Below are 23,277 nucleotides of genomic sequence, written 5' to 3' on the forward strand. Positions count from 1 at the left end.
CTATCACAGCTTCACTGTAATGCTAGACCTTACTGTATCCAGATAGGAATCGTACTGCACCTATGTTATCGGGAAGTGTATTATATCACAGCTTCACTGTAATGCTAGACCTTACTGTATCCAGATAGGAATCGTATTGCACCTATGTTATCGGGAAGTGTATTATATCACAGCTTCACTGTAATGCTAGACCTTACTGTATCCAGATAGGAATCGTATTGCACCTATGTTATCGGGAAGTGTATTATATCACAGCTTCACTGTAATGCTAGACCTTACTGTATCCAGATATGAATCGTATTGCACCTATGTTATCAGGAAGTGTATTCTATCACAGCTTCACTGTAATGCTAGACCTTACTGTATCCAGATAGGAATCGTATTTCACCTATGTTATCGGGAAGTGTATTCTATCACAGCTTCACTGTCATGCTAGACCTTACTGTATCCAGATAGGAATCGTACTGCACCTGTGTTATCGGGAAGTGTATTCTATCACAGCTTCACTGTAATGCTAGACCTTACTGTATCCAGATAGGAATCGTACTGCACCTGTGTTATCGGGAAGTGTATTCTATCACAGCTTCACTGTAATGCTAGACCTTACTGTATCCAGATAGGAATCGTATTTCACCTATGTTATCGGGAAGTGTATTCTATCACAGCTTCACTGTAATGCTAGACCTTACTGTATCCAGATAGGAATCGTATTTCACCTATGTTATCGGGAAGTGTATTCTATCACAGCTTCACTGTAATGCTAGACCTTACTGTATCCAGATAGGAATCGTACTGCACCTGTGTTATCGGGAAGTGTATTCTATCACAGCTTCACTGTAATGCTAGACCTTACTGTATCCAGATAGGAATCGTACTGCACCTATGTTACCGGGAAGTGTATTCTATCACAGCTTCACTGTAATGCTAGACCTTACTGTATCCAGATAGGAATCGTATTGCACCTATGTTATCAGGAAGTGTATTCTATCACAGCTTCACTGTAATGCTAGACCTTACTGTATCCAGATAGGAATCGTATTTCACCTATGTTATCGGGAAGTGTATTCTATCACAGCTTCACTGTAATGCTAGACCTTACTGTATCCAGATAGGAATCGTACTGCACCTGTGTTATCGGGAAGTGTATTCTATCACAGCTTCACTGTAATGCTAAACCTTACTGTATCCAGATAGGAATCGTATTGCACCTATGTTATCGGGAAGTGTATTCTATCTCAGCTTCACTGTAATGCTAATCCTCAAGAGTAAATGTTGTTTCATCACAGCCACAGTTGAAAATTGCCACCCCTCTTAATGTCTTTGACAGGCTATTACAGATACTATACAAATTTAGTAATTTGTTAAAATGTTTCAATAAAAATTGTACATTTGCATACTTATCCTATTTGTATGTACAAAAGATCCTTCAAATTCCTCTAATCCAAGGTTAAAAAAAGTCACCTTATAAATAGTGAAAAATGAAATTACAAAACTCACTTAAGCTTAGAAGAGACCACAATCTTTGAGGTTGTTTTTGATGATGACATCTGTCACTGCATCAAAGACAAACTGTACGTTGTTGGTGTCTGTGGCACAAGTGAAGTGGGTGTAGATCTCCTTTGTGTCCTTGCGCTTGTTGAGGTTCTCAAACTGCAGCTGAATGTAAGCTGCTGCTTCCTCGTAGGTGTTGGAGCCTGCAACACAAGGTCGAAGTCAGTCAAGTTGCAAGAAGCAGGGATGGCAACAGAAAAATCTTTGTCAGCTGAGAACTTATTATTGTGTCATCGAATGGGGGTTCAGGGGGTAATTGAAATTATCAATTTGAAATAATGTCGCAGAAATCTGTGGATCGGCATAAAATTTGCATCCCTGAAAAAAACAAACAAATGTGGCTTTGATTGGCAGGGGGTTGATTGTCCTTTTAGGATCCTTTGTGAGACCAGAAAAGAATTTATATGACGTGAAATTAAAAATGCTGTAAGAATTATTCTTTGTCATAATCATTCTTGCGAACAGCTTAAGACCCATGTATTTAGTTGTCTGGGACTGCTTCAATGGATGCTGTCTTATTTTCAGTCAGTTTATCTTGAATATACAGGTGAATTAGGATTTAGCATTGTGCTTAAGACAACTGAACCTACACACCAACATTCATTCAAGTGTCACTCCCAGTTCTAGTCTAGACTCGGCCCATGGACAAAGGTCACACATTCAAACAATATACTGGCAAAGAGATGTGAGTTTGGTAACCTTAGCACTAAGACTGCCCTGAGTCCGTGTTAGGATATGTGAGTTTGGTAACCTCTGCCCTGAGTCAGTGTTAGGATATGTGAGTTTGGTAACCTTAGTGCTAAGACTGCCCTGAGGCCGTGTTAGGACATGTGAGTTTGGTAACCTTAGCGCTAAGACTGCCCTGAGTCCGTGTTAGGATATGTGAGTTTGGTAACCTTAGCGCTAAGACTGCCCTGAGTCCGTGTTAGGACATGTGAGTTTGGTAATCTTAGCGCTAAGACTGCCCTTAGTCCGAGTTAGGACATGTGAGTTTGATGACCTTAGCGCTAAGACTGCCCTGAGTCCGTGTTAGGATATGTGAGTTTGGTAACCTCTGCCCTGAGTCCGTGTTAGGATATGTGAGTTTGGTAACCTTAGTGCTAAGACTGCCCTGAGGCCGTGTTAGGACATGTGAGTTTGGTAACCTTAGCGCTAAGACTGCCCTGAGTCCGTGTTAGGATATGTGAGTTTGGTAACCTTAGCGCTAAGACTGCCCTGAGTCCGTGTTAGGACATGTGAGTTTGGTAATCTTAGCGCTAAGACTGCCCTTAGTCCGAGTTAGGACATGTGAGTTTGATGACCTTAGCGCTAAGACTGCCCTGAGTCCGTGTTAGGACATGTGAGTTTGGTAACCTTAGTGCTCACACAGCTTTCTACAACAGCACCCAGTTCTTGTTCTATCCCATTACTATCATACACCAGCAAGGTAAACAACAGGTACCATCCTGTAACAGTTGGGGAGAGGAGGCACCAACCTTTAACTCATGTGCACACACTATAGTGGACCAGGACGGCAGTTGTGAACATCACATATGTAATGTGTACTGGTTGAAAGGCTGACAAGTTATATAGGAAATTGAAATTTAACCTGCAACAGTCTCACTAGATTCAGGAGCAAATGTATGCAGGTACAATGAACAACTCTGACAACATGTTTGCAAATTATTTTGAACATCAGTGTTATAAATGTAATGAGCCAACCAAGCCAGCGAGACTGACCACCTGTAAGTCACCTCTTTTGACAAGCTGGGAGGCTGAACCCCAATTCTAACCCGGATTTTCACAGGTCAAGTAAGTTTAATGGAGAGAAAATGCCTCAGGATTATCAAGGATGCCCCAGGTTGAGTGTTTCCTTTTTGACTGTGCTGTCCTGTTACCTGTGAACTCTGGGAAGCAGATAGTGAGGGCTGACTTCTTGATCTTTTCCTCAAACAGATCCTTCTTGTTGAGGAAGAGGATGATGGAGGTGTCAGTGAACCACTTGTTGTTGCAGATGGAGTCGAACAGCTTCATACTCTCCATCATACGGTTCTGGGGAGACATTATCACCACATCAATCAAAATACTTCTGGAAAATTCTTCCACACAAATTTGTACTCGCATTAAACATACACACAGTTAACTGTCTTTATCATGGAGACACTGGTACATAGGTTAACATATAGGAGTCTGATTGTCAGGATTTTTTTTGTTATTTTCAGCTCTCAAAAGTTAAATCAGAATAGTGACCTGTATACTATTTGGATCGCTATACCTATTACAAGTTTAATGCTCTGCACATGAGTGTGTGTATGGTTTTACCCAGCTTTTAGCAATATCACAGCAACTTGTTTAATGGGCATTCTAGAATTCTAGATGTTTCACGCCATCATTTCATGTGCAGAGGGGATGGTGGAGAAACCTTTCCGTTAAAGTTAAAGTTAAAGTTTATTAGGTTGAGCGACGTTTCGATGTAGATTCTTACATCGTTTTCACATATAGATTGAAAACCATGTAAGAATCTACATAATCAACATTGTAAACAAGAAGTTGTAATCCATTGAGCTGTATGTTCCATTTTTTAATATCACAGCAATATCATGCTACAAGACACCAGAATGGGCTTCACACATTGATCTCATATGGGGAATCGATCCCAGGTCTTTGGTGTGACAAGCTAACACTTTAACGGAAGGGTTACTCCACCATCCCCTCTGCACATGAAATGACGGTGTGAAACATCTGACTACTTGATGCCTTATAATGTCTGCTGTTGGTGTTCAGACCACTCACCATCTCCTGATCCTCGGCTAAAGTGAGGTCGTACTCGCTCATGGCTACAATGAAGATAATGGCAGTCACACCTTCAAAACAGTGGATCCACTTTTTCCTCTCAGACCGTTGACCACCAACATCAAACATTCTGTAACAACATACGGAAACAGCTCAGCAAACAAATTCACAGATGTAAGTCCATCCATTAACGTCACATCAGCAGTATTTCGGGCATACAGTGGAGAGTGATACTACATGAGACATATGCAAGACCTAAACATCAATGATAAGATTATAGAACACTTCAATTGGTTATGATTGAAAAACTGACTCAAATACGACAATGTGGCTTGTATCAACTTCCTTAAACACCAACAGATTTTATCAGCTGACAGTCTTTAAGACACATGACATTTCTCAATTATCTCCCTTTGACCACATACAAACTGCAATTTACATTACTACAAGAGAGTTCCATTGTCATAGGGAAAAAAGATCTCTGAATTCTGAAACAGGTAAGTTAGAAATAACGTAATCATAATACTTCTGTTGGCTTAAAAAAGCATCAGCAATTTACATTACAACATAGTGTCTTCAGTTTTCTTCCACTCACTTGAAATGCAAATCTTTAAATGTGAAATGTGTCTCTACAATGCCAGTTGTCTTGACTCTTGTTCTCAGCACATCCTGCTCAGTGGGAATGTAGCCAGGGTTGGAGATGCGGTCCAGGGCATTCAGGTAGCTGAAACACATGATGTCAGTATTAGGTATGTTATTAATGAGTGACTGTGAATATGGGTATACATCTTTTCACAATATTCCAGCAAAGTCCTGTCCAGAAACATCAGAAATGGGCTTCACATATTGTATCCATGTGGGGAACTGAACATGGGTGTTCAGTTTAAGCAAATGCTTTAACAACTGGGCTACCCCTCTGTCCCATGTTAACAGAAAGCCAACAGTAACTAAATAATTAATGCTAAATAAGTGAGCTTTCAAATAAACAAGAGTCATCTCAAGACTAAGTCTGAATTGTTTCCATGGTAATCATGAAAAATATAAATGCCATATATCTGTAATCAGCAAAAGGTACCACTTCAAGATCTGTCTCATATATCTGCCAAGATCTGCTGAAAGATATCAAATGGTTTTTGAGTTGTGCTCCGGGAACGAAGCCCATCCCTCCAATTTGAGACTAAGTCCAAAACGTTTTCATGGAAGCCGAGAAAATAAGAAATCCCAAAAACCTGTAAATAGCAAAAGGCACCACTTTGGGGTTTGCCACATATATCTGCCATGTTTTACTGACAGAGGTTAAGAAGTTTTTAAGTTCTGTTCCAGAAATGAAGCCCATCCCTCCATTTTGAGACTAAGTCCGAAATGTTTCCATGGAAACCGAGAAAATAATAAATCACAAAATCCTGCAAATAGCAAAAGGCACAACCAGGCAGGTGTCTAAGTATTGAAATTAATGATATGAAAGAGTTCCCTCCCTTTGGTCAACTCATCAATCACTTACAGTCCTACCAATTTCTTCTGACACTTTTAACTCAAATATTCAACACACTTTAATTAAATTTGCATGAGGTGTTCTTAAAACATTCCCATGTATTCGTCTCTGGATTTAAATTGCCTTCAGCAAACGTATCTGATGTTGATGATATTGACATCCATTACTTACTATTCAGCTGAGTCATTGAGCTGGTACTCTCGAGATCGGCTGAAGCACTCTTGTACACCGAGGTCCTTCCAGAGGCGCTTCATCAGCGTGGCAACCTCTGCAGACAGCTCCCCCTCATCAGCATTTCCAGACAGCGAGAAGAACTGACGAGCATCGTCCTGGAAACAAAACACAAACGCAATTAATACATTTTTCCAAAATTCACGTTTCACAAAAATACTCTTCAAAACAGGTAGGGGAGCCTGAACTTTTGATATGAAGTGTAAATGTTATTAAACTTTTAAAAGACAGACACGTTATGAATGCACCACTATATCTCTTTATCACCACCCCTAAACACAATGCTTGGGATGCACATGCACAAGGCTCTAGCATGGGGTGTCATTTTTGCTTTTGACGGTTTTCAAGAAGGATTATAAATCACTGTAGGCCATGAATTTTGACCATCATCTTGCATCACACAGTTGTTAGTGTTGTAATTAGTCGGGTTTTCATTTGAAATTGTAACTTGTACACATCCAAATTTCTCATAATCCACTAATCACCTCTCAAGAGCAATTACTGTACAAACAACTATGACCATAAGGAAGTGTAAGTAGTGATGCACTCTCAAAACATGCATTATTACCATATCACCATTTATTGATTCTGACATATCGTAAATTATAAATGAACTCCCTCTACTATTTGTAAGAGTTAACATAAGTCTTGTTGTTTTATTGTAAACCCAGTGATTGATATTGTGAAAGATGATCAGCGAGTTTGGGAATGATGACACTCAATCATTCTCTCAAGTCTGACAATGCACCACTTCCAACCAGAAGGTTGCCGGGGTGAAATTCTATCCCAGAATCCGCTTGGGCCTAACTATGAAGAACTGAAACATAACACATTCTGTCATGAATGTCATTTGCCAAGTGGTTTGTGTGATTTTACAAAAATTATACTTTTATTCTCTCTCCCCATGGACAACTGTAACAGTTATATCCCAGCAAACAGTAGGTAGCTGAGCTCGGGCAACTAGATCAGTGGCTTGTAGTAGAGCAACAACATGAAACGGTTTGCCAAGTTTTACAAAACTTACACATTCATCATTTGTCCCTACGGAGCAGTCGTTCAGTTATATCCCAGCAACAGTAAGCATTGGATTCCTTAAGACAGATCAATGGCTTACAGTAGAACACAGAGCTTGTGAAGGCATGAAACTCAAATCCCATTCTGCCCAAACTTGATGCTAAAACTCAGCAATTTAAGTCTTGAAATACCCCACAAATAGAAGGGATTAGAACTGTACAGAGTAGAGTGAGTGAACGAGTATGGTTTTATATCGCTACTAGCAATATTCCAGGAATTGTCGGGGGACACCAGAAATGGGCTCCACACATTGTACCCAAGGGGGTAATCGAACCTGGGTCTTCAACAAGACAAGTCAACGGTTAAACCACACGGCTAACCCACCCCCCCTTACATCATACAACACAGATGGGTGCCATTTCACAAAGTTAGTGCCACGCTACAACTGTCGTAAATCATATACCATAACACTGGCTTACGACAATCATAGCATTATGATTGCTCTATGAATTAGGGTCCAGGACTCTTCAGTTTAGGATTTCCATGCAAAGAAAGTGTATTTCCAAATATTAATTCGCATATTTATGTTTTATCTATGCCTGCTCTTTGGACCCAAGTTTGCCATCGATGTCAGTACAAATTCCCCTACAGGAATTACAAAGTAGTTTTAGTAGTAACCAAGGATAATATGTTTTGATGCTGTGGTGGTCACATGCACTTCTAAGTTCTATAACATTGCCAACATAGAGGAAATGGTACAGGCTTTATTGATATTGCACTGTATGAATCATTGCATTCCTCCTGTCATGAGGAAAATTGTGTCCCCATTCCTTTCTGTATTTGTTTATTCGTTTATTCCTCTGGGTCAGGCAACTTATGTCCTTCTTTACTAAGGAACACAGTTCACACAGTTGCACGGCTAAATCAGTCAAGGTTCCCCTTGATAATCTGGCATGTCTCGATGTATGTCTCTCATCTAAACAAATGCTCACTCCATGTGGAATACATTGTGTCTGGACTATTGTGATGCATGTATGATATAGTGTCATGTTTTAAACAAATATTGGCATGACTCAACAATCGTGACATTTCTTGTCCAACGAGTTGTGATACACATACTGTTGTGACATATATTTGTACCACAATTCAGGTATGAACTTACAAATCATATCTTGATTCACATATATCATGCATCATGATATACACATCATACTGTGAATCAAGTTGTGGAATAAACATCATATCAGTGCCCGAGAGAAATGTGAGGAAACAATACAGCCAACTTATCTGGCCAGACATATACTTTCTTCAATCGCCAAGGCAACTGGAAAGACCAAGGCAACTGAAAACAATCAAAGTAATAATTTTGCTTTTAGGAAAGATATTTGTTACATTTCACATGACAACTCTTGGTTGATGTGAATGCCATGATCGTAGTGAGACAAAGTAGATTTCCATTTGTGTTTTCGTTTAACACCACACACTACAATTCTATCTGTAAATAAACAAGTCTGAACAAGACAATCCAGTGACGGACATCATACATTTGGAATACGATTACATGCATCAACCAAGTCAGCAAGTCTGAGCATTAATACCATCAGTCACATGGGTTGCTGAAGACCAATCATAACTCAGATCTTTGTGCGCCAGTTATAATTTAGGGGTCCCTGAATGAAAAACTGTAGAAAGTCTCATGTCCTCTCAGAGACACCTTCATTACACTTGACAAAAATCCAGTGTTGAGTGTCTTTTGCTGTTCAGTATATTATCAGAACAAGTATATTTCTTTCAAGGGAAGGTGAAATCACCAACAGTTGCTAACAGATCATCAGCACTGTCCTTTTAATACCTGGTGATACCATATCATTAGCATATTTATACCATGGAATATTTCCTTGCCACATGTGCTGCTCACAGTATGTACCAACCAGAGTGTATACATATTGTTATACCATGATCAGTGGAGCATAGGACAGCTGAACATACAAAGTATTATTGGATGTCAAAGCTTGATGTACCGTACTCGTCAAATAACAACTCATCTCATGCCACTGAATGTGCCATAGATAAATCTGCAGGCAACAAAAATAGCTAGCTCTTATTAAGACTGTTTGATGCTCATGTTGTTGATCACTGGATTGTCTCATCCTGCCATCATTATTTACAGACCAGGGCCCTGTTTCAGAAAGCTATCGTAGCACTATGACAGCCGAAAGTCTATGTTAGTTAAGGAGTTACAACTACCATGGTGTCACAATAGCTTTGTGACACTGCACCACATAGCTGGATAATTGCTGAATGCCTTGTTTTAACAACAAACAAACCTTATTAAGACCCAAACTGTGCAAGACAGTGTGCAGTTTCATGTATGCTTTACCGATATTCAACATGACGCAGTGCCATAAAAGGAGGATGTACATCCCTGCTAAATATGATTGACAAATTTTTAGTTTAATTCTGATATCTGAGTTTACGTTGCTCGCTTCCATTTAATCACTGAAATCATTCCAGTTATGTATGGTATTGATAAGTAGATGTTTTGCAAATTTCCTAAACGTCCAAGACGTGTATTAGGGTGAATATGGTAGTTCTGCCCATTGCTTCTTCCAGTGAGCCCAATTCACCAAACATGAATATGTAATTTTCTGAATAAAATCTATATTTTATAATTATCCTGACTCATGTAGGCATGGCATATAACAGACTATCAAGGGGTCAGGGAAACTACACATTTCAATATTAATACATCTATTATCTTGACAAGAGTTCTGCATGATGTCTACATAAAGCTACTATCAGACGACAGCAGTTTGTTGATTGAGAAGCAGATCGTGTGCTTCTATACATCACAAATTGCAGTCATGGAAAACCTATTCATTCACCTTCAAAAACAACATCTTATTCAATCACACTATCAAGCGCAAGCATACAGCAGCTGCAGAAATTATGTCCAAATCAATTCAAACCAAACCAATCTTGTTCCGATATCAAATCTATCTCAATAATGATCCCATTAATCATGATTATATAATGCAACCAAGGCTGACCAGAAAATTAAGAATAAACAGTTTTGTCTATAAAATCCTTTAGGATTTAAACTAAACAACTCTTTGAAACTGTTGTGATATCAGTCATCTACAGCTCTACACGTGATACAATGGGCATAACCTGTATCCAAATATACTGAGACGCATTCCCATTTGGTAATACAATCTGCCCACAGCATACGATCTATTACTTTCATTCTTCTCTGTCATAAAGGTCCTGAAACAAGTACACCCATTACATTGTATCTTCTCCCTCTGAGGAATCCTATGTCTGTGTTAAACGACAAACAACTAAACTAAAAAACAACATACCACCAACCTCTTACATTTCACATCCCGCCAGAGGGTGATACTATCGAAGATCTCCCATATCTCATCTTGCTGGGAAATATAAACTTTAATAACTCACGTCCCTCCATACTCAGGACAAACAACACATAACATCCCACTTTTCACATCCCACAAGGTATTATCACCAGAAACCATCCACATCCCATTTTGCAGAACAATACAATCAGGCCAACTGATCCTAATAGGTGCTTGGTGAAAGCCTAGGCTTATCTTTTTGTAAGTGCCAATCAAGCCCCATAACTACAGTTACTACCCACGGATATTTGTCAAGTAATAAACTGCCATGTTTTATTGCTTCTTGGCCGTCCATGGGGGAATACGTCATATTCGGCCAGAAGTATCGTTAATACTGCCAGCAGAAGGAATGACTGGAAGAATGCGTAGCTGGCTCATATATGTAAACAACCAATCGCTGAACATGCATGCAGCTTTGATTCATCCTGTGACAGAAATCAGAAAGACTGCTTTACAACGCTTTCTGAATAGTAAGGCCAGGCGTTTCGTTCTCACTTGCTTTATATTCATATATGTATTTCACAGGAAAGTATCTCTAAAAACACAGATGAAAAGAGTGAGTGAGTGAGTTTGGTTTTATGCTGCTTTCAGCAATATTCCAGTGATATCACAGCGTGGGACACCAGAAAATGGGCCTCACACGTAAACAGATGAAAAGAATGGTTTTAAACCTTCAACATTCTCTATCAAGATGGCCTGGCAGTTTTAAAAAGATAAAGGTTCAATGTGGGTGGGGCACCTGCTGTTGGCTTAACAGCACACCTTTAAAACCATTTGAACAAAATTTACAGTCAACAGACCTGTATAGCAAGCAGAACAAAATGTCGCCTAAAGTTTGAATAACATTGTTTGAAGTGATATATCTGAAAATGCTGAGCTTGACAGAGTAGATTGAAAGACAACCTAAATCAGAACATACGCCTTGTAAACTTGGCCTAATACATGGTTCCATATCGTCACAGAAGGAAACTGATTAGAACATATATTATGCATAATGCCTTCAATCATCAACTGATGAAGTACACAGACTAATTACTGTGTATGCTGTGTATAAGTGACTGAGTGAGTGTGTGAGAGGTGTGATGTGCATGTGGAAATCAAACGTGTGCATGAGTAGGTGCGGTTTTACGCCACTTTTAGCAACATTCCAGCAATATCACTGCGTGGGAAATTGAACCCTGGTCTTTAGCATTACAAGCAAACACTTTAACTACTAGGCACCCCTGGAAATCAAATGATCTTACTGCGACCTTCGAGTTGAGAATAATTTATCTCCGGTATTAAATAATCATTTAGAGGTTAAATGCCATAAGCTTTATACATATATATCATTCAAGCACATAAGCAAGACCACATCATGGCCACTGATCACTGCATTAATGATGTGGCCAAACTCATTAGCAGCCTAACCCTCTCCATGAACAAGCACCTGTTACCTAGTGCATTCATTACTGTCAGTCATTTGATGACCCAACATGAAGTAAGATGGTGACCGATAGGACTACCAGTCTAACACATCAACAACTGGTGATGATTATGTCCATATTCTCGGTAATATATCATTCAACAGGCATTAGTCACATGCCAGGACTGGGTGTTGATCGCTTCACACAGGAAGCATCACCACACAGACCCTGTCATGTGACATCCTCACGTCACTGGATCTGCAGTGTTGACAGCAAGAGCGGGGCTAGTTGTTTGTGACTAATTGTGTCTTCAGAAAAGAAAAGTTTAGGAATGACTTTCAAATTATTGCTGGAAGTTTGTCAAACATACAACATTTAGAGCAGTTGAAAAAGTTAGTGTGGGTGTTGTGTCTTATGTTCTTGAAAGGAATGTCCTAATATATCATATTAATGTATTTACACAAATCATGTAGATAGTAATACTTATGAAGATTTATAGATACTCCTACTGTCTTCAACATTTTACAAACAAAGAAGCAGTTGTATTTTATGATCTGGCTTGTGAAATTCTGAATTAAGGGAATAAATGGACAGAAAATTCAATCTCACACATTTAATGCATCACCTTAGTTAATACTCCTATTTAAAACTCATGTAGGGTGTTCATGCCACATCACAGGTTTAGCTAGTCCAAACTTCATTATTTATAGACTGATGAGTTATGAACAAACTATGTTCCCAGTGCTGCAAATACTGCAAACAGGAGACATGATGTCCTTTACCCAAATGGGACAAGGAAAACAATTCCCATCCCACCAACCAATGTACCACAGCCAAAGCATTCCAGAGGCCTCAACAATGTCTGTTGACATATCTAGTCAATCTCAGCCATATTTCCTGGTAAGTGCCTCGGTCTCTATCACGAGCCTACCAGGAAGGAAACTTTCAAATAAATGTTGCAATCAGTAGACAGGTACTATAACACATATAATGTACCACGGTTGTGGCGAAGGGGAAGGCTAGCTGATCATAAACTGACCTGTGGGTTCATTATTGATAGCTTTTATATCTTAACTTTGGCTTACAATAATTGCATTGTGAAATGGTACAGGTAATGGGGAGAATAAACAGTGGAAGGCACACCTCTCCCTCTTCATGTCCTTTCGGTTCAATTTGGCTCCCATATCCACTTAAAAACCCACATACCCCATAGTAAGCCATTATGCACAAGATGCATTATGCACTGATATCAAGCTCTCAAAATCCATTCCTGAAAGTGAAGTAATAATTTGGGTTAATGATACAAAGTACTTCAGGCCCATCAAAACAAGTTCAATGATCTAACCACTCCGTCATGCATGACCACACTACAAACCTGGTCACATACTCAGCATATTGATGCCATAACAGCCCCCTATGAATACCATCTCTGGATCTACCCTCCGTCAATACCATCCTTGGCCCCACCCCCATAGTGAATACCATTCTTGACTTCAACCCATAAGAATACCATCATTGGTACCACCCCATGTCGATACCATTCTTCTTCTCCACCTCCTGGAATACAATCTTTGACTACGACCCTCTATGAATACCACCCTTGGCCCCATCCCTATGATTAACATCCTTGGCCCCACCCCCTATGATCTCCACCCTTCAGGCAGGAGGACACATGCCTCATACCCTGAAGGAAATCACCAGAACCTTATGAAACACGTAGTTGTCAAAGTGATTTATTTAGCTGCGCAGCATGGCATCTGACTGGAGGAGTTGTGTAATGGCTGCTGTCTTTAGAGATGGCCTTACATCCTGTTGCATGAAATGTACGATCATGTTTCATCATATGTTGGTTTGGTTTGTCACCAGCAATATTTTACTGTGCTCTGTCAAAATAAACAACTCTTTTTGCGTGTTCAGGCAGAGTGAAAAGAAAATATTGGAAATAAGTTGTCTAGGTGTTGGTTTCTCGCTTGATAATTCCTAAGATCTAGGCACTTAACTACTAGCATGAAGAGTCAGTGCTCTAACCCACTCAGTCACTGCATTCATAAGGTGTCTTGACTCTGAAAGGGTGGGTTCAAATCCTGGATGCAACACACCAAGATTGATCCAAGGTTAAAAGAGTTTGGTAAATGGACCACATGAAACAAAAAGTGAGTGATTTTAGCAATATTCCAGCAATATCACGGTGGGGGAGACCAGATCATTGCACACACTGTACTTATGTTGGGAACAGAACCAGGGTCTTCAGTGTGACGAAGGAACGCCACAACCATCAGGCTACCGCATCACTGCCATAAAACAAAAAAACAGCATACAGAAGGAACATTGCCAGTTCAAGTTAAAGTTTCCCAAACTGTGGTGAGATTTTGAAATTTTGCTTTCATGACAACTTTTTTTATGAAGCGCAGAAACACCAAACATGACAAAAGCGTTTTTGCTCATTGTTGTCCTACATGTGATATTTGTGTCGATATCATGTACCTATGAAGAACGTGATCAATACTCCCTTTCACACATGCTACAATTTCCTGTCGTGAAATAAAGGTCTTTTAACCAGGATCTTAATCTCCCCATGAGCATGTACGAGTCCACAGCACACAGAAACCCTCTCATTTACTGCTGTTCACAGACTGCCATCAGTTCTGATGTACAAACATATTGAGGCCAATGTCATAATGTCAACTTCTCCTTAGTCTCGGTTGGCATGGCAACTGATCAATGCTGACCAGTAGAAATTGAAAGTAAAGATGCTGCTAATGTACACACATTGTACATGTAATATGAATAGAAACATGATAAGTTGACTCGTTTCCTTCCGAGTCTGTTTCCTGGCCTACACCAGTGATGTGATGTGTGGCTGGGTATCAGGGGACAGACACTGCCCTGACTCCATTAGCCTCTACACCAGAGACAATCACCACTACTTGTAAACCTCCCGAAACCTAGTTACATTAGATATACAACTATCTCAGTGTTCCTACTCATATATCGCTACAATATCCCACCCAATTTAGACAGGGATGACCGAGGAAGGCTACTGATCAATAACCCACAAATAGACCTGTTCCTTCATATGAGAGAGAGAGAGAGAAAAAGAGAGAGAGAGAAAGAGAGAGAGAGAGAGAGAGAGAGAGAGAGAGAGATATGCTTTTAGCAATATTCCAGCAATATAGCAGCGTACATCAGAAATGGGCTTTGCACATTGTACCCATATGGGGAACTGAACACAGATCTTCAACGCGACAAGTGAAAGCATTAACCACTAGACTACCCCACCACAGGAAGAAAATGGAACCATACCAGACAAGAGCAGTGGTTAATATTATGATCTACATCTCACAACAATAGGGTATGATTACTTCCTGTCAGCTAACTTGAGTTTTAGTTGTATGGTAACCAAATATGCACTTGTCAAAAACATCATCAAACATCTGAAACGGAAAACTAAGCAGTATAGTCAGTTTTCAAAGGAAATCCACCTAAGGACATATTTAATATATGCAGCAAAATGGGATTTGTGACAACCGGTCAGAAAACGTGCGTGTGTATACAGATGAGCTGAGGAAAAGTGAGCTCGAAGCATCACGTGACCATTGCTTGCCTTGACACCACAAGCACTGGCCAGATTAGTGGCAGATTAGGAATAACCCTTGGGGCTGGGGAACTCTCCAGGATCTCTCAACTTGCCTAGGTAATCCAGATCAGCCATGGATTGGTGTCACGAGCCACAGGTAAACCTTCTATGCATGGAAAAGTCAACATCCCAACTCTTGACCTTCACCTCGGGATTACAATGGCAACATCATTTTACTATGATGTTTTACAAACAGACAATGCTCGACTGTTAAGGTCTCAACACATGCAAGATGTCATGAGCAAGATTTGAAATACAACTGAAATCAGTCTTTGAAATTAAGCAGGTCCAGAGTTCTGATTCAGGAAGCAGTTGTAGTGCTCCAAACTATGGTGGATATAACTATTATTCCACTTTTGTGAAAAAGAGCCCAAGCAGACGTGTTTTTACCCAGATGTGTCCAAGAAATGTCAATTCAAGAACATGTGTCTTGTACTGGGTGGGTGAAAGAGGAGAAAGTCTGATTTGTCCTGTGAGTCAGTGAGTGAGTTTGCCAACATTCTCAATAACCCAAAAAGTGAATGAGTGAGTTTGCCAATGATCTCAATAACCCAAGAGTGAGTGGTTGATAATGAATTCTCATCCTGACACTTTTTATCTTAGGGAAACCCACAACTGCTGATGAATCCACAATCAGTGCTTTTCATTCAGTGACCTTGTGTCTGAACCAACGACCTTCAGATGGCCGCATATCCATGGAGCAAACTGAACCCATTCCAGATACCATGAACGGTTTACAATATATAGTCCATGAATACATTATGTGTTTGATGATTCCAGTATCAATACTACCATACTCACCGCCCGATCTGGGTGTCCGAAGTCAATCTTGAGCTGACCCATGGCACGGATGATGGCAATCATTGACTGGATCGTGTTGCTGTACACCACCGGCTTATACTGTAAACATTCTTCTTGCGAATACCCCTTTTCATGTATAATTCTGAAATGCAAAGAAGCATGTAAATAAAAGTCACTGTTCCCATTGTGGTTTTATCCATATTTGAATTGCACCTCTGTTCTCAATATTTGGTCAACCGTGAACAGAATATTATAAACATTGCCAGGACATCAACATTGACAGTCATCACCACCACCACCACCATCATCATCATCGTCATCTCCTATCACCCGAACATATTCATCACTACTATCACCAGCAGTAGCAGCAGACGACACTCATCCCCATCATCTCTCATCAACGGAAGAACATATTCACCATCATCAGAATTTTATCCATTACTATCATTGTCATTATTACTACGATAATTTTCACAAATATCATTGTAATTGACATCAATATGGCCAGTAATCAACTTTATCATCATCACCATTATCAACAGCAGAATATAACTAACTCCATCACCATCATATCATAATCACCAACAGATGTGATCGACACCAACAGATGTGATCGACACCAACAGTCATGGCAGAATGATATACATCCAATGCTAATTTGACATAATCATCACTTGAACATTTTTCACTATCATCACTAACTCCACCTTTATGATGATCATCGTCAACTTTATTGTCAACTTATCGAACATGAAATCATTTGTTATCCATTATTGCTGTAATTGTCAAGAAAATTAGAGAAAAACACAAGAGTACTGTCAATGAAGGTACTCTGACCTTCAAAGTCACTCTGACCTTCAAAGTCACAACTGAAAATAAACAGAGCTCAAAAGCAGATTACCAGTTTCAGTGATTGTAACTACAAAGCAGGATATTGCTTGTAAGTATTATAAGATACAGTAACTGCATGACACAATGTACAAAAAGATGTGCTCATCTCTGGAAATTATTTTTTCCCAGAACAATAGTTTTGTCCAGACATCCACCATGTCCCATTTTCTGTGCCTGGTAAATGTTTCCTGAATACTTGTTCTAATCTTTCATAACCATTTGATATATTTTTGCTTGGTGGCCAGTAAATATTTTTGTAAATACAAATTCTAATCTCTATTGCTAGTAGATGTTTCCCAAGCACTAGTTACAACTACTGCTGCCCGCAGAAGTCTCTTAACCACTAGTTCTAATCTCTATAAGTCAGTGAATGTTTCCGAACCAATTCTTCTGAGCTCTGTGGCCAGCAGAAAGTCCATTCCAATTAGTTTTATTCTCAGTAGCTTGTAAATGAATCCCTACCTTTTGTTCACATTAATGGCTAGTTATGTTTCCTAACGACTTCCTCTAATCTATGTAGCAGGAATATATATCATAACCTCTTGATCAGAGCTTTTGGTCGGTAGATTCTCCCTCACAACTGGTTCTAACCCCAGCAGCTAGAAACATCTTCTTAACCACAAGTTCCAACCTTACCACAAGAGAGGGCTCAAATTTCTGCTGTTTGACATTTGACAGCGAGTTGGACATGTGGTAGGTTAATCAAGTCCCTGAATGGAAGTAAGGCAGTATCACCTTTCCCTACAACATGTGTTCCAGCTCAATTCAGTGTTCATTTCACACTGCTAAGGACTAGGAATTACAAACACAAATGTCAGAAACTTAAAACTGTTTTGAATTTCTTAAAGATGAATAAGCTCTTAACATTTGACAGAATTTCAAACAGTCTCGTTGACAACCAACTTTTAGATCATAACGAATATGTGTTGAAAAGAAAGAAACTGTTTTCTTAAGATTCCATCAAAAAAATTACACTTTTTTACGCATGTGCGACAAATCCTTAGCTTGACAGAAGCAAAGTTTTTAAGATGTGATCAACAATGGCAAACATTTTCATTACACTTTGGGCATCCATGTTTCAACAAAGTCTTTGATGAGAAATTTAATAAACGCTTACAAAGTGAAGGAAACTGAATCATAAGCATGCCCATAAAGCTATATAGTAACAAAACAAACTTAAACAATATAAATATCTGTCAAAAAAGGACAGTAAAATAAACAGAATATCACAGATTTACATTTGAAGCAAGTAAGTGCCCAGAAAACAATATTTCTGCAGAAAAAACATAATAGAAAATGAGCTAAATCTGATTTCATTAAAGTAGATTACCAAGCCAGAGACCATCGCGACTTTTGTTAAAAGTTGTTAGGTGACTATTATGTAAATATTTCATTTATGTTTGAAATAATGCTTGTTGAAAAATACAACCAAAAAACAAATTTAACTCGTTGTAAACTCATGTTGTGAATGCTTGAATTATTTCACCGCCCTGGCCACTTGTTATGGCAAATATGGTACTTTGACAAGGTAAACTATGAACAAGTGAAATTCAAGATGTCTACTCCCATACAGAGTTTAGTTTGGCTGGTGTGCACTGTATCTTGGAACACATGAACGTTAGGGACTCTGCAAGTATAACACTAGCCAATCCAGTTTAATTAGCTTTACCCTCTCTGGCGTATATAATCAGTACTGGTAGCTATCCAAGGGTGGGGCGGCACAATCTCAACTATTCGCTGTTTACATCTAGCTTACTGTTTTTTGTAAAGGAAGTATTCCATGACAGAGAAAGACCTCCACTGGATGAATTCAGGACATCTAGCCTGTGAGAGGGAGGACCACTATTTTGTATTCAAACTCTGAGGGGAAGTCAAGGATTTGGGGGAGGCTATTTTGGGGGGTTTTGAAAGTACAAAAAAATTCCTCACTGAGAGATAAAGCTGACATTTGTAATTTCTTTTTTACAATAATAGTTTTGTGAGAGCACCTAGCATGCCCCTTTCTGTTTAGCTGGTAAATGTTTTGTAATCAGTAGATCTAAATCTTTCATTACCACTTAATCTCAACTTGGTGGCCAGTAAATGTTTCCTAACCATGAGTTCTGATCTCCGTGGCAGATAGATGTTTCCTCACCACTAGTTCTAAATATTTCATTAACACTTAACCTGAACATGGTGGCCAATAAATGTTTTGTAACCATTCGTTCTATTCTCTATGGCTAGTAAATGTTTCCACTTTAATCACTAGTTCTAACTTTTTTGGCCAGAAAATGGAGACTGACATTTGGTACCAGACTGAGCTAGTGAGTATGGTTTAAAGTCACTCTCAGCAATAACCCAGTTATATCATGGCAGAAAAACAGTAGAAATGGAATCACACACATTTTTCCCATGTAAGTAATTTAAGTTGGGTCTTTGTCATAAAGAGCAAACACTTGGGTACCAGAAAAGTTATCTTGACCCGGTTGTATCAAGCTTTAATAAAGCTTTAATCTTTAATTATACTATGATTAGTTAATCATTGATTATCTTCATTTGCATGAAACCCTTAATAAATGAACCCCTTTAGTAATGCATCATTAAGCTAATGAAGGTTTGGGGGTATCACTAACTCGTCATTAGCCGTATCAACATGGCAGAAAACATAATGTACCTATTCGAAAACTCCCTCTTTTTTTTCGCACTTTGAAACATGTCCCATTTCATGTTGATTTCTCTTTGATGTTCTATTGCTTACCCCCAAGACTATTGATCTTGGATGTTATTTAGTCCCATATCTGCTTCTTTTTGGCATTAGGATTGGAGTTAGTCAGTTTGCTGTTTAAGACACTGATGTGATCTTCAACTAGGTCTGTTAGAAGATGTATTTCACAACTTTCAAAATATTTACTATGATTTCTGACGACAGCCATGATGCAGACTAGTGTTTATCTGCAAAGTATCATGGGTTCCCCTAAGTTAATTATGGTTTAATGACAAGACCTTCATTAGAGGCATATTTAGTTAATGGGTGTTTAAATAAGGGTTTATGAAGCAAGTCTAGATCCTCAGGCTCTAATTCTCCCATCTCAGTCTCCTTTACAATTTAAATGAAATTATTTGCATGAAAATCATACTAGATAGCCAAGAGGAACATCCTCGACTCATTAAGACTGGAATCAGATCTCTAACTGAAGTCCCAACATTTACCACCATGAGTCTGTTTACATCTCACCATTCCAAACTGTCTCTGAGGACATACTGGTTGGGTGTGAATCCAGTACAGAGACTGCTGTGTATTGCAGCGCAGTAAACACCAGCCTATAAATATGATCACCTTGCTAATCTTAACATTTCATGTACACAAGATAAGTCCCATGGCAGATACAGACACGGACCAATCAACACCTCTCCTGAAAACACTCCTCTTCACTGACTCTGTCAACAGTCTTATTAAGAATGGATGTTTTGAACACTTCGGACTATATATATCATATCTTATAATTTTAATATTCAGTATCACAGTGTACGCATTGGCCTTTGCTAAAAAAAAGTCTAGCAAAAAGTCTTCTCCTGTCCACCTACATGTCATGACTGACTCCAAATCCAGTGCTGTTTCCTGCGTCTAAATCGCTGTTAAACATAAATTAAAAGACTCTTTAAAACCTCCAACAGTTTCAAAAAGAATTAACTTTGTACTAGAGAGAATTAAAGTACAGTTTGTGGCATATTGATTGAAAAATCACTAGACACCTGTTTTATCCAGGAACACAACAGAAGAGAGCAAGACAGGGGTCTATCAAATCCCGAGACCTCAATAGGAGAAAGACATAAGTGCTCCGGATCTATTATTTCTTCAAATATACACTAGCAAAAAAGCAACTGACACTCTGAAATCATGCTTTCCCTGGATATCTTCTATCTTGGATTTTAAGTTTCATCATATTAAATTGTTGTATGTTTTCTTCATTTTGTAGAAGTAAATTAAAGCCATGACCAGGACAGACACTTTGAAGCAGACCCCTGTTGTCAAACTCAGGACTGAAAGAGGACTGGGTGTGACAAATTATTTATTTGGTTCCTTGGTCGACGGTTGTTTAATGCTGCACACAGCAATTTCAAGCTATAAGGCACAGTTCTGGAATAAATCAAGTCTGGACCAGACAATCCAGTGATCAACATCAAAAGCATGAGCAAGTTCTATGAGATAGGGATACGATGACCTGTGTCAACTAAGTCAACATGTCTGACAACCCCATCTTTTAAGTCACCTCCTACTATGAGTATAGGTTATATTCCTCAAGACCAAATTGAACCTGATCTTCATGAGTCGATAATTTATTTGCCAAATGCTTTTTGATCTCGGGTAATTATGCAGCATTCATTGCTTCAGTATGTATTTGTGAAGCAGGTAATCTGTCATTTATATGTACATCCTCTATTACAGTATAACAAAGTGGTCTAGTCTGAGCTTCTGTAGTCTCACAGAAGGGCCTCCATCAGTTGACAACTAACTACGCAGGTGAGGAGGGATATGGTGATTTTTACCCAACATGCTCTACTTGTTATGCGGACATATCCCTTGATATAGCATGCTATACTAAGTTAAAGTCTCCTGAGGCAAGCAGAACAGATGACTTCCTTGACGTTGACCAAGTGTCTTATGTCTTGTCTGCCTTACACACATGTACAGACATGATCACATGCTCGTCACAAGGCTGCATGACCGTTTCATACAAACTCCACAAACTCATCCCTGCCAGGACTAAAACAATAAGAATGCCAGGAAACTATATATTTAAAACCTTACTGAATTAAGAAAGCTATTGGTTTGGTGTTTTGAATACCAGGTTTAATATTTCATGAGTAATTAAGAGCACAGTTGGATAGTCTGAGCGAGTGAGTGAGTAAGCGAGCAAGAAAGCATCTGCTCCTTTCATGAATATTGCAGCAGCATCACAAACACATTCTTATTGGGATGTGTGTAAGGATTAAGTGTTTCGGTATGGATATTAATGACAATAAATAAGGCTGCATTCCTGGTGAAGCTTGTCGTAAGATGCAACTAACAGAATTGGGTGATCATGCTTGCTGACTTGGTTGACACGTCATCAGTTGCAAATTGCACGGATCAATGCTCATACTGTTGATAATACTTGACTCACTCACTCACCTTATAACCACTAAACAGTTCTGTCTCAAGTGTTATCTACTAATGCTAATTAACACTGATTTTGAAGGTTTGAACAAAGTTGTCATTCTAAAATTTGAGGTCACTAATATCTGGTGATATAGTCTGATACTAATGTCACAGTGCAAGGCTAGTTATTAGGATAAATACAGTCCAAGAAACACAACAAAACCATAATCCCATGCACACAGCCTATTAACCATGACATCCATTATCATCAGTTGGAGCCAAATAGAAGGGCTGAATAAGAGATCGTACCCTGAGTCACAGTCCACCACCCTTCCCAAAGACTAGACTTGCACAAGTCTCTAAGACAACAATTATTAACTAACATAATAATTTCACGATCAAACACATACAAACAGACACTACCTGTTAAAATCTTGTACTTTCCACATAGTTTGTTTCTTTATGACAAGTTAAAATGAATGGATTTTTACTCAATACAGCCGTTGAGCAAGTCTACAATATGAGCAAACTTCTATGCTATTTAATCATGACAATACAAATGTCATCTCCAAGCTGTTTAACCTCCAGTATTAGGCTTGAATACACAAATTAATTTCCTCATTACAGTATTGTTCAGTGGTGCTTATCTCCCTCACAAGAGGGTGCTGTCACGATGAACTGTCTGTCCTTTCATACCATATGGGAACTTGTTTACTAACAACTTGTCTTGGATATTTATTACCTCTAAAACTACTTAATTACTCAGGATGATTCAACATGTTTTTTAGCCAGTTGAATTTTAAAATGTTCAGAGCTCTATGTGCCGATTCACTCGTATTAAGTCACACTGGGTCAGTCAACTTGGTGTGAACGATGTAAGTGTCAGAAGTACTTTTCAAAGTGAAACTAGAGGGTTGTTAATTTGGTACAGCACTTAAAACAGTACA

The 23,277-nt window shown here is 39.0% G+C and overlaps 1 protein-coding gene across 1 annotated transcript in view; it reads right to left on the reverse strand.

Annotated features, from left to right (window-relative positions):
* The window catches only part of LOC137295544 (guanine nucleotide-binding protein G(i) subunit alpha), a 60,717-nt gene that overhangs the window by 5,424 nt on the left and 32,016 nt on the right, over positions 1-23,277 (reverse strand). The window contains exons 3-8 of the mRNA XM_067826929.1: positions 16,321-16,462; positions 5,987-6,144; positions 4,919-5,047; positions 4,324-4,453; positions 3,429-3,582; positions 1,498-1,694 (exon numbers count right to left, since the gene is read on the reverse strand). Coding sequence (XP_067683030.1) covers positions 1,504-1,694; positions 3,429-3,582; positions 4,324-4,453; positions 4,919-5,047; positions 5,987-6,144; positions 16,321-16,462 — 904 coding nt within the window. The 3' untranslated portion in view covers positions 1,498-1,503. The remainder of the gene's footprint in view (positions 1-1,497; positions 1,695-3,428; positions 3,583-4,323; positions 4,454-4,918; positions 5,048-5,986; positions 6,145-16,320; positions 16,463-23,277) is intronic.

This window comes from Haliotis asinina, chromosome 9 (genome assembly GCF_037392515.1).
Source record: "Haliotis asinina isolate JCU_RB_2024 chromosome 9, JCU_Hal_asi_v2, whole genome shotgun sequence".
Taxonomy (NCBI): Eukaryota; Metazoa; Mollusca; class Gastropoda; order Lepetellida; family Haliotidae; genus Haliotis; species Haliotis asinina.